The sequence below is a fragment of the Telmatherina bonti genome (genome assembly GCF_933228915.1).
Source record: "Telmatherina bonti genome assembly, chromosome: 4".
Lineage (NCBI taxonomy): Eukaryota > Metazoa > Chordata > Actinopteri > Atheriniformes > Telmatherinidae > Telmatherina > Telmatherina bonti.
In genome coordinates this window covers 16,995,847-17,009,447 of record NC_136622.1, presented here as the reverse complement: position 1 = coordinate 17,009,447, position 13,601 = coordinate 16,995,847, and the positions used below count along the sequence as shown (strand labels likewise).

At 37.6% G+C, this 13,601-nt stretch overlaps 1 protein-coding gene across 1 annotated transcript in view; it reads right to left on the bottom strand.

Annotated features, from left to right (window-relative positions):
- The window catches only part of celsr3 (cadherin, EGF LAG seven-pass G-type receptor 3), a gene marked incomplete at both ends in the record, with an annotated part of 103,595 nt that overhangs the window by 31,186 nt on the left and 58,808 nt on the right, over positions 1 to 13,601 (bottom strand). The window contains 2 exons of the mRNA XM_079238454.1: positions 440 to 560; positions 1,494 to 1,635. Coding sequence (XP_079094580.1) covers positions 440 to 560; positions 1,494 to 1,635 — 263 coding nt within the window. The remainder of the gene's footprint in view (positions 1 to 439; positions 561 to 1,493; positions 1,636 to 13,601) is intronic.

The window sequence follows — 13,601 nt, the reverse complement described above, 5'->3', positions numbered from 1 at the left end:
AGGCAACCCTACTTTAACACACTTGAATGAAATAAAGGGCTCGTTGACAGGCTGAGGAAGTTGAATAATCTGACTCAGGTGCTTTGGAGGAGGATCATGTCTAAAACATATAGGGCAGGGGGGCCTGAGGACTGGATTTGAGAAACCCTACTAACCATATTTAAACCCATTAAGATCCAACCCATGGAAAAATGATCTGATATGTCCAGTTGTTTTGAATGAGAGATCTTTATATGTCCCTTTAACAAAATGTAAAATAAGAAAATTCCAACATTTTTTTTTATATTTACCATTTATTACCATGTAATTCTGAGCAAAGTTTGTGCCATAAATGATGTCATATGTCTAAGAAACAGCATGTATCATATGTGTCACACTGAGTTTTTATGGGTTAAAGATGTATTGATTAATGTGCTAATGCTGTGTTCTTCCTCATTACCTTGCAGTGACAGTGCCCAGTGGTCTTGTTGCAGTCTGGATCAAAACCTTTGTTGGTGTCACAGTTACATGGTCCACAGGTCGGAGATCCCCACCACCCCCTGGGACACTGGTGGTAAATCCTGCATGGTAAAGAGAAAGAGGAAATATAGTGCAATGGAGCAGATACATCAAGGTTTAGCAGATGTTGGTTCCAAGCCTAAAAGTTTCTTCATTTTTAGTGGCTCCAGTTTGTTTTCATTTAGCAGATCATAGCAGATAATAACCAAATCATCTTCCTCTTTTACAATAACTATAATTTTGTAGCTCAGCTACAGCAGCAATTACTTGTTCGAACTAACAATGAATTTACAGTGATCAATCTTCCAGCCCGCTCATTGACTAATTGGCTCATGTAATTAATTCAGATTTGTGGCAACTTACAATAGCAAAATACCATGGAGAAGAATTGATAATTTCACAGTTATTGAGGAAGATTAATGAGACAAACGTCTAAATTTAGTCTGTTAAGAGGACAGGTATTAAATTACACAGCAGCACAGAGGAAAGCAGAGACATTGGAGAAATTAAAAAGGAAAAAAAAGACTTGTAGACATATCTGCCATCAGTGGCTGACGTGTGTCTTTGACAAAAAAACACTGACTCGTTCAAAGATCATCAATAACACACACACACACACACACACACACACACAGATGAGATCATTAGATAAAGCTTAAGCTATGTGGATTCCACAGGCAGGAAGGGAGCTTGGTGTCAGGTCAGGGTCACACTTACTTCACATTCTTTTAACACACAGAGATAAGCTTCTCTTTGTCTGTGTGTCTGTGTGACTTGTGACTTTTGCTTGCCCCCATCACACAGTGGATTACATGCATGGTTAGGGATGAGAGGCAAGGAAGAACTTGAGATATTGGGGCACACACTCTAGACCAAGCGTAGGTGGTTTAAATCTACAAAGAACTTTACCTGTGGTATCCCAACATTGTGTGAATGATCATTCACATGTACAATAAATTGACTGTGTGTAAGTGTGTGTGTGTATGTATACATACCTGTGTTGGCAGTATTGCCCATAGTGGTTGTCTCCACAGTCGCATATGTAGCCATGGGAGGAGCTGGGCTTCCTGTGACACTGAGCCTCATTTTCACATGGATTCAGGTGGCAAGCATCAGTGCAGCTTCTCCCATAGTAACCTGTAGAAAGAGACACAATCTCTATTATACTTTGTCTCCAAGATGCACTTATAAAGAAATAATTTGCTTTGAGAAAGAGATTACTTTCATGTATATATTACACGATCTTTCACTGGAACATAAATCACATCCTTAAAACTGACAGAACAGCAGAATAAGCTGGTACGTTACGGGTACGGGTTGCACCTCTGAACAGCTGTTGTGCATCAAACTAATGCCTTTCCCTTACAATAATGGCACCAATTAAAAGTGAAACATGCTTTCCAGTGGTATAGGATTGATTTCCAAGAAGCATTATTACAGCAAAGACATAATCAACCAAAACACAAGCACCTTCCTATGATGTCCTCTACTGTTTGATTTTGTGCTTGTGTTGTTCTCAGTCCTATCTAAGCCACTTTGGATAAAAGCGTCTGCTAAATGACTGTAGAATAGAATAGAGTTTCTAAGTAAAGGCGTGTCATAGCAGCTAGTAAGAGAACACAAGAATGGCTTCAACATAACAAAAAACATTTTCATTAAAGTTTCATCAACATTAAAACTGCACAGTTTCCATTAAAAGTACTTGCACTAATGGACTTTACTAGCCTGCAAACAGTTTTCCTATGAGGCTCGAAAGCCAGCTTGCCGTCACTTACAGTTCCCAGTTATTTGTACCGCTGCTCACATTCAAAGCCATCAACACCCACAGAAGATATAACTATTAGATTATTCCAGAAATCATCTATCAGCTCTTTGTTTTTAGATTCATTGATACTTTGCAGCAGTCAAATGAGAACTTAAGAGGGATTAAGCAATTTCGTTTCTTTTTCACTGTTAATTGTTCATGTGACTGAATACACTGTAGGGAAAGATCGCTACAGCAGTGAAGCAACAATAAGTGTTATATTTTAAATGGAAATGATCTTTGCTTCCTTAAGTGTTGGGATTGGCTGACATTCCTTTTAACTGGCTTAAAGCTATAACATTTTATTGGCTATAATGTACAGTCAGGAAAGTAAAAAAAATACACCTGAAACATCACCCTCTCTTGACAAGATAATTGTTTAGATTTGCTTGTTATAAGTAATTTTTTTTCTCTCTCTCCATACACACCCTTACATATCAAGTATGTAGCAGCATGCTGTGGGAAAAAAGTGACAAAATCTAAGTAAAGCTAGACAAAAGCTGATTTAAAGAATATGAAGTCATTGGAGAAAATGTTTAAAACACCCATTTATGATAACAGAAAAATGTGCCACAATAAAAGCAGATAGAGCACACTTCAACACAGATAAACAAGCCTCTTGAACATGAGGGCATTGAAACACACACTTCCACAATTCACTTCAGCACCTACACCTGTGCCGCATGAATAACTGTGTCATTCTCATCAGTGCAATCCCAAAACACTCCTCACAAACACACCAGCCTCTTGTATGGTAATACAGGCCAGCACATAAACTCTTTATTCTAATGATGGCTTCACACACACTATAGGGGGTATTTAGCACAAACAAAGAGGGTTTCTCACCCAGACCTGCATCAGTTTGAAAAGAAGATTATTTGACTAATGAGTGTAGATTAGTTTAATTTAAAGGACTAAAATATGTCAAGATTGGGCTATAAAGCATCACTTTTGTGATGAAGTACAGGTGAAAACATATAAACCCACTTGCAAGTTCATAGATAAGGAATCACACAACGGCAAACACCACTGCATTGATTGAAGCTAAATGGTAATGGGACTTTATTAAAAAATAATTCCTTACATTCCCTAACATTTTTTATTTAAATTGTTTTTGTGGATGGACTGAATTAAATTATAGACCCAAACATTCATATTGTAAACTCAAGTGCTACTAATATCTGGAAAATGCTTTTAATAGCATTTTTTAGCATATTCAAAACAGAAACACACACAGAAAAATAGAAAGTGCTTTCTATGTCCCAGGAGTACCCCAGGGACAGGCACCATCCATCAGCTTAAGTAAAACCAATTTATGCATATTAAAATAACACTCAGCAAAGAATATCACAAAGCAATTTCATAAATATTCTCGATACTCTTACATACAGTCACACGTGTACATACACACAAACAAAGCAAAAACCAGGAGCCAGCCCACCCACAGTGGGCACCACCACTGTAACCACAGGAAAGCTTCACTTTTCAGGTGATAAAAAGATATATAAAATGAATGTATAAAAACATATAGCACTATAAAGCTCAACCAAAAGAATAAAACTGAATTTCATGACAAACAGTACTTTGTAGAAATAATACCCAGATGAAGGGTGACCAAACCTTTTCTTTTCTGCATAAGTCTTGGATTTCAGGAGAAAAAAAAAAGATATGATAGGAGGTGGCTTCATTACATTTTAAAGGACAATATAGAGGTCTCTTAGCAGCATAGTGGTAGTTACCTATATTCTTGATTACAACAATGATATAAACAATTGTGTTATCATGGATGTAGTCTCTGAATAAACACTATGTATTTTGTGACTGATTTTTGTAAACCTCCTGGACGGGATATAAATGCCTGGAAAAGTTCCATATGCCACTTAAAGGGCCAGCTATCACAATTCACTCCACAGAAATACACAATACTGCTCCTCAGAAATGATTTACAATATAAGAGATTGTGCTCAGGAGGTGCAGGTGATTTATCAGAGTTTTAAGGGTGAAACTAAGGGAATAATTGCTCTACTTTGACATGAACAACTGTCAGCTTGACAAAATAGTGCCGTTTCATTTTATCTGAGGGCAGCATCTCCACTCTTATTTTGATATTGACACTATTGATTAAAAAAAAAACTGAATCATTTGAGACAATATATTATGTTTCATCAAGGGGTAACACACTAATCAATAGAAAGCTGTGTTTTCAGCAGTGCTGTCTTGTTTCAGGTCTCCCTTTTTAATTTAACAGCAATGACCTGAAGGACACCTCTGTAGCTTGAAGACCCACACAAATGTTAGCTTAGCTCATAGCTGACAAAGGTGTGTGCAGCAGGCTTAAACGTTTTTTTCGACCCTCTCAAGCTTCTGGCCTTGACTGCAACATTACATGCGTAGAATTTCATTGGCTTCTTTTCTTTGAATATCTTATTCTAAAGCTTTTGATTTTCCCAAAAATGTAGGAATCTGGCCTTGCTTCTCACCTCACCCCTAGATACTTGTTTTTCATCAAGTTTTTTTTTTTCCACATAGCTGACTTTAGCCATGTCATACAAACAAAGAATGACTATAATTGAAACATTTCTTTCATTTTAATGAATGATTTTTCCATTTTAATTTTGTTTAAAAAAAAACAAAACAAAAAACACTTATTAGTGACGTCAAACTCATTAGAAAGATGGAGGCAAAAATCCTCTTACTGTTCTGTTTGTTTCTATAGACTCCCCACCCTGTCCCCAACTGCACTCACATTCTCGAAAACATACAGATTCACACACTCAATCATCCTCTGTCAACCCTATACATCTTCACACTTTCACCATGGCAACTGGCTGAGCAAGGCAACAGCGGCCTTGGCTCTTTTCAGATGCTTATAATGATACTGGCCTTGTCACAACAAAACCCGACAGAGTCGTAGGGAGAGGATTGAGCTTGTAAGAACAAAGACCGATACATCCTTTGGCTGTAGATATGTTTTTGCCCTTCACAGCTAGTTTACAGTCAAAGCTGTTCGAGTGCTAGTTCGAACTGGTTCAGGCTTGGTATGAGACAGAGCCATTACTAAGTCTGTTCAACCTAAGAACTGCTTTGGTCTCTTTCAGCGATGGAACCACGTGAGCATCATTTTCATGCCATTTTAAGCTTTTCCTTTGATGGATGTTTGACGTGTGCAGGAAGACGGCAAATCTTCAAAAAGACAATAACTGATAAAAGTGTTTGATTTTTTTTTTTTCAGCAAATACACGCTGGCCTTCCTCTTGCTTTCCTGCAATACACACAGCTGGTGTTCACAGCTCTTCTGATAAACAAAGTGTCACCACACTATACAACAGCGGATTTCTCCCTCAAATAACTAAATTCTATGTTTTGCAAATTTCTGAGGGTTTGTGTTTAAAATTGATAATGTTTGAGTCATACTATGAACTTTGTAAGCTAAAGAACAATGGACACAACAAGTCATGACACATCGCAGACATGAGTTTAATGTAACCATGATATGTAGTTAGAAAATGGGTTTTAAAAACTAAGTAATTGTGTGAAGTGAGGAATTTTATGATGTATATTTATGTGTATGATGTGTATATATTTATAATGTAATATTAATGTAGCTATGAAACAATGATCTCCTCAGTTCTTTTTAATTCCAACATCCTACCTTATCAATAAATGACACTTCTAAGTGTGGACTTATCTGTCATAGAGAGCAGCTTTACCCTGATTCACCACCTTCAGGATGTCTGGCATCTGCTGCAACACAACAGAGCAGCGTGAAACTCATCAATCTCTTTCTTTTACTCCCACCGGGGCTGAGCTGAAAATACTGTAGCAGCAAAACAAACACAAAAACAACAACCGACTGCACCTGTCTGACAAACTGCATTTACAGAAATATTTATTTGGCTTTCGCTGTTTTCCAGTGACTCCTTTCTGCAGTAAAACTGAAAGTACCTGTTGTCTGAGTTATGAGTGTGTTAGTTTTCAAACAGCTCTGGGAACTCAGGTGGACGTAAACACGGTTGTAATTTTTCATGTTAAATTGTTTTTCAGTGCAGAGAATTATCCTGTAGCAACTGGCTGCACCTGTCAAGTATGAAAAAGGTCTGATCAGCATGAAAACTGAACACTTACAGACACACAGCAAGGAACTGGAAGAAAAAAAGAAAGCGATCGTGGTGCTTTGTCAGTAGAACCTTGTTTCACTGAGACTGTGTTGATGTAACTGTGTGTATATGTGTGTGTGAGCATGAAGGCATCTGTTTTCTATGTTGGAGGTTGCAGTGCACAGATCAGATGTGCTGTCAATATGAGTCGCATGAAGCTATTCTCAGCACCAGGCCAAAACACACAAACACACAAATGAAAGGGAATTATTCAGAGGGCACCTCTTCATTTTTTCCCCTCTCTGATTTTATTAAAGTTTGATTTGTCTCCAAGCAACATTCATTGTATAATAGTTTTCATTTTTAATGCATTGTGCTGATGAAATGTAATGATAATGAGTGCACGACTCTCTCTCTCTCTGCATGTTTACAGTAAATAATCGTACACATTAAGTTTGCAGACTGGTGCGAGTGTGTATGTGAGTGTGCAAGTGTGATTTATTTTAGCTGGGAAGATATCAGTGTGCGTTTCCATTCTCAGTATGCTCCACATTAATGAGTCAAGTTGTTAGCATATGCTTGCGGGCTGGTGCAGGATGCTACAGGGAGAGCAGTGCCTCTCTGTTTCCTCCTCATGCTGTCAGGCCTGAGGCCTCCACTTAAACACCCTATATCCTCCGTACAACCCACTAAGACTTTACTCCTTTACTCCAACTTTGCTTTGATCTTATGCTCATTTTCATCAATACTTCTCTCTTGAAAACTTTCTTTTTACTTTCTTTCTTCTTTCATCTGAGAGTAGAGGCTGTGGTTGCAGCCTTTGCACAGGATGTTTTTGTTTTGTTTTCAGTGACAGATGTGAGCTACTCAAAAGTCTTTAAGTACTACTAGCTTTCAAGCAGACATTTACAGCTGAAATGCACAAAAAAGTGTTACTCAAATATCCTTTCAGTATAGGAAATATGACCCTTCCTCACACAGTAAGATGGCTTTAATTTGCAGAGCTGTTACTGGCTGAATATGTTTTATTGTTTTCAGCAGCTCATTGCTTTTTGCACTGATAGTTGCAGGTGAATGCATAGTCTTTTATATATTTGACTCAAGTGTGTGATCTGATCTGGATATAGACTGTGTAACATATCAGAATATAAGAGATAAGATAATTAACTGTGCCATAACTTTAATCTACCACCAACACTAACATCTTAAAAATACTCTCTCTTATGTCGGTGTATCTGGTGTGAAAGAGTATTGACCACTTTGGTAACTTCACTCTATCAGAGGATGCCTAGTTGTTTCAAGACTGTGGTTAAAAAAAAGAATATGTCGACCCAAAAGTACAGATGACCCGAAACAATGATTGCCCTACACGGGCAATAAAGAGCACATCTGCAGTGTGAGACAGCAATGACTATTGATATCTCCTCAAGAATTTGATAATTGCGTCATTTACAAGTATTTCAGCTTCCAGAGAAGAAAACTGGGGAATAGATTTATTTCTAACTGGCTTGATAAAAGGTTATCTTTACAGCGATATACACCAAATTAATTTCCATTTACTATTCAAAGTCCTTCTCTTTAAGCTAAAGTTCCCTTTTGCTTAAGAGGTAAATTAAAATGAGTGTTTATATCCAGTCTTCACTCTTGGGTTGAAATTTATTGAATAATGACCAAAGTTGCAGAAGAAGGATGCAACTGATACTGAAAAATGATGATCACCTGTCTGCTGATTGCTTCCTGTTTTTCTGATGCTTTTCTTTTTCATTTGGTTCTTTTCCATCCTAATTTACAACCAGATCTCTTGTTTTCCTTCCCCTTTAATTATAGATATGAATTATCTCTTGTATCAGTCTCTACTTAGTCTTGCACGTTTAATCAATACCTGCAGAATTAATCGGCAGCTGTTGAATGAGTAGCTGCTAATAAAGCTCCAGATGAATATCAGATACCACATTTATCCCCCATCTTGCTTCCACACTACTTTCTCTGTTATACGTTTAGCTGTCATGTTCATTTTCCCAAACTTCTCTGCGTGTCGCTGTGTACATACGCACAGTCCCAAACGTGTCGCCAGTGTTTTCAGGCTGTTTGATTTGAATTTCTCACGCCCTCCTTTCTTTTTCTCTCCTCTTGCTTCTAAACTTTCTGTTTATTTTTGCACTATTTCTGTCACCCGCCTTTTCCAGCTCATTAATCATTTACATTTTCTGCCCCTTTGTTCCTCCTCTGCATCTTCCAGTATTTGGTTGTTTCTTTCTCCGTCTCTCTACAAATGCTACATGTTTTCACCTTCTTGCTCCACCCTCTTCTATTCCTGCTTTAATCATAGTTTTTTTCTTTCATATTAATTCTGCCTAGTTATATCTACCTTGGGAGACTTAGAAACTGGCCTGCAGTCTGTCTGACTTTCTTGGTCTCAGGTGGATGTGGACTCATTATGCAAACCTAAATATCGGTTTAACCTAGTTAGAGAGTTGGCGGGCACTTTGACAGATATTGACACAATTATTCCCTTTATTTCTTTAAAATCAGCTTTTTTTTCTTTCACCTTCCCTTCTGAAACAAAATTTTTAATCATATCCAATGTCAGGTTTTCACAGTGTCACTGTGCTCATATTATTAGAACAATTTCCACGACTCAGAGGTTAGCAGATTGTGCATGCCCGAAGTAGAAAATTACTCACGACTGTGTCAATGACCAACTTGTTTAAGGAATTGGCAGAAACACTCACAGACTTAAAAGTTGTTCAAAACCTTGAATTTTGCCATTAACTGATAAATCTTAAAGACGGAGTGCAACAATTATAGATCCAAGACCTTTACATTGAGACAAATCATCCACAATTTTGAGTCAAGATCCCTTCTTCCTGTTCTGCAGTCCAAGCAATACACCATAAAGGTTAAGTAAGGTGCCGCATCTCAATTTCATTGAAATATTATCAAATGATTTACAGGAAATAATCTGAGTCAGCCAGTCTGGCGTAGAACCAGCTGATTCCTCACATTTCTTCTGGTCCTCATGGACTTAAAGTTGGTACTGCATGTGTCACAGTCACTGAGTCATCCAGCAAGTTTATTCACTAACAGCAGGTAGCTCTCTTTCTGTCTTTTTGACTTAACTTGCTAGTTTCTGGTCCTCATGATTGTCAACGGTTTTGTTCTCCACGAATCTAGAGTTGGCTTGTGTGGGTGTATATATTTATGTGTGTGGGTGGGTATGTGTGTGTACTTATGTGTGTGTGTATGTGTATGTATGTATGTGTATGGATATGTATATATGTATGCATGTGTGAGTGTATGTGTATGTATATGTATGTGTATGTGTGTGTATGTGTATATGTATGTGTATGTATGTGAGTATGTATATGTGTATATATGTATATATATATATATATATATATATATATATATATATATATATATATATATATATATATATGTGTGTGTGTGTATGTATATGTATGTATGTATATCTATCTTTATGTATGCATGTATGTGTACATGTGTGTGTATGCATGTGTATGTATGTGTATATGTATGTATGTATGTATATATGTATATATATAATGTATGTGCGAGTGTATATACATATATATGTAGGTGGGTATGTATGTGCATATACATGTATGCATTGATCTCTTTCTTTTGGTTGTTTTTTTTTTGTTTTTTTTTTTTTTTTTAAATGTTCTCTTTTCTGTTCTCTTTCTGCCCCTTTCCTGTCCTTTCCGGTCGGGTCCAGCAGCATAAACTCTGTAATACAAGCTATTATCCAAAACAAATTGAAAAATAAAATAAGAATCAAGAAATACAAGGGGATCATTACATCTACAAAAGTTCCCCTTGGCAAAATAAATTTGCTCAGCAGAACACAGCATCCAGAACATCAGTCTGCTTGCTTAAATGCTGGACAAGACAAAAAAAAAAAAAAAAAAAAAAAAAAGTTGGTACTGCCTTTTGAATAATCAAATGATTTAGTTGTAGTTAAAGTAATATTTACAAAATAATTGTACTTTTAAATCTTTGCCTCAGACAGATGATTTGCATTGCTGTTTTAATTTGCTTTGAGGTCTGAAGTCCTGCTCTGCCATCACACTGGAGATTGAAACTACTTCCATCATTTTCAGATTCAGCAAGGACACATTTGTCTGAAAAAGAAATCCCAGAGGCCGCCCTAAAGCTACACCACAGGTTCCACTGCACCCTGCTGTGCTCTGTAGCGGTCCCACACATATGGTGGGGATGTCCGTGATGTTGTTTACAGAAACCCAAACAACAGCCTGCTCAATAACAGGCGGGGTCTATTACAGTTGTTCACAGTTTGGTTATTATCCCTGTTGCTGCAAATTACACAAGAGTACAGCACTTTGTCCTTATATATTGTTTCAACATGACAATGACTTTTTTTTTTTCTTTTGACTGTTAAAAAAATCCTTTTAGAGGTTTCCTTCCATTGATCTGAATGCAGCTCAACATGACTGAATATCAGCATCTTGGTGTCTTCTTATAATACTTTACCAAGGCAATCTTTCTAGAACCCACTGAACCCAAAGATTGCAATAATGTAGGAAGATACAACCAGGGTTTGGTCTTAAACTGACAATATGTATTGCTTTTAAGATGATTTTGACTGACTGTATGCAGCTTGTCAATGTCCCCTCTACCTCTACTTATAATGTCAAGAGATTTAACATTTCTACGGCTTTGTTTTCTGTGCTAATTTATGGTTTTGTTAAGACTTTTCATCAATTTTTTTTTTTTTTTAAATTTTATGCCCTACTCTGCATAACTAACTTTAGTTCATGTTTTTTTTTGTTGGTTTTTTTTTTTGTATTTCTTCAACTGCTAATGTAACATCTGGCCCTGTGAAACCATTAAATATGAGCTATTTGGCTAACACTGGCAAATTTCCACTAATGATTAATCAGCCAGGTAAACTGCTCGGTGTTCACTGCAGTATTTTTGCTTTTTCTGCAGCTTCTCCTCTCATAAACATTCATTAATTTTTCCTTTCAGCTTATTCCAATTCAGGGCAAGGGGGCAGGAGCCTATCCAAGGAATTAGCAAGCGAGAACCAGGTCGAACTCTTGACAGATCACCAGTCTGTCGCAGGTAAACACAGAGAGGCAAATGACCATTCCCGATCACACTCACACTTAGGAAGTTTTCAGAGGGAGAAGCAGGAGCCCAGCAGGGAGAACATACACTGGGAGAACATGTAAACTTTACACAGAAAAGGCCCTGTTCATACCCCTCCCCAGTTGAAGTTCAAACCAGTGACCTTCTTGCAGCGCTAATCACCACTGTGAAGCCAGAGTGAGTAAAAGTATTGATTAAGGTGGCAGTGTGTCCTGTCGAAGTAAAAGATGATGCTTCGGTGCAACAAAAATTACATGCCTCTCTGTACTTCTCTTTGCCTTTTCAACAATTCATAACAACATTTGATATTTTTAGCTGCATCCATTACAAGTGTCTTTTACACTGGTCATAGCGATATATGAGCCGTTTTAGTAGTACAACACATCTTATTAAACAACTAAGTCAATAAGACCTGATGTATTATACTCCACTTGATGACTTGTCAGCTTTAATGCATTAATTGTTGCTTTCTCTGGTGTTGGTTCTTTGTCAGAATTAAATCAGACAGGAAAATTACTGTAAATGGGAGAAATGTCTAATCTGCCCCCTCCCCAAATGAAAAACTGCCCTCAGCAGATTGTTCCACCAAAGGACCCTCTGCAGCTGTCCACCTAAGTGGCTGACATAAAAGGTAACAAATGTAGTGATCTTGGCCTTCCAGGATTAAAAGACATTCGAACTGGATTAAACAATAGTTGTCATTTCTTTCTCTGCAGTAAGACTGGTCCACACAGGACGAGAAGGATGACCATTTGACCCAAAGGAGGACGACACTAAGAGATTTACACCTTTTCTCTCTACAGAATGCAGCTGTACCAACAAAGAGATTTTCTAAGTGGAACATCTAACAATTTATAGTTGCAGGTCGGGGGATGCCGAGAGTTGCATCTGACCAAACCCTGGTTCTTGTCAAAAATGACACCTTTCATCAAAGTACCAGACTTCATGGTGCCAGAACAACCCCTCCCCTGACTGAGAAGGTGACTGGAAAGAAATTCAAACTTTTTTCCCCAACTGAAGGAAACTTTAGATGCTTAACCTCATTGATCTTATTTCACAAGTTGTCTAACCGATTTAACTTAGTCTAAATGACTGTGGTTAATTGTTTTGATTGAATTTCTTATTTTCCATTATTTTATCTGGATATGTGATTTAATTCTTTGAACTGATCACACACGCATATTAATCATAAAAACTGCATTAAATGTTGTTGATTATGTTTTCCAAGCTTCAGACCTCTCTTAAGCTACTAATGTGAATGAATAAAATGTGAGTTTTCCTGTTTAGGATTTATTGGCCGATGAGGACGAGTCATGACAATTAATTAATCCACCTTTAATAAAATTACATGTAGCCAATCTTTTCATGTGTGAAAGTAATACTATAAGTTAATGCTTTTCTTCCCAGCAAACGAGGAATCTGCATAACTCTGAAAGAATGTGATTTGATGTGTATTGGAGTCAAACAAAGCAAAGAATTTTGGGTATCATGTTCACATTAATGAGATGCAGAGGGAAGGAACTAGAGCTGACCTGATTGGATAAGGTTGGTCAGCCTCTGACAGAAGCAACTCACGATTGGCTAGAAGTTCGAGAGGCGGGTCTGTTTAAATCAGACTGGCAGCCTGACTCCCTGAGTCTTCTCCTTAGCTTTCTGTCTTTGGTTTTTGTCTTCTCCTCAGCTTTTTGTCTTCTGTTTAGTTTCTTTAGTCTTTGGTCTTTCGTCTTCTTTTTATTTTTAGTTTTATTTCGTTATAAGCTTTTACCCCTCCGTTCTTCCGAACGGGAGAAAGTACAAGTGTTTATTTGTAACCAGCCATTTTTCCCGAGATCAGTAATTAACTAGAACCGTAGCTCCAACTTTTTCCAATGTGTCTTTACACGTAAAATCTGGAACTATCTATTTTTGGGACTACCTGGATCATCATCACGCTGCTCTGGAACTCCGCTGAACGGACCCAGAAGCCCAGAGTAGCTGCATAGACCTACCTCTTCTGACGACAGACGGTTCATGTCCCGGAGACTCGCAGTCCAGGAGAGAACCACCTGGCCCGCCAGCTCCGCCTG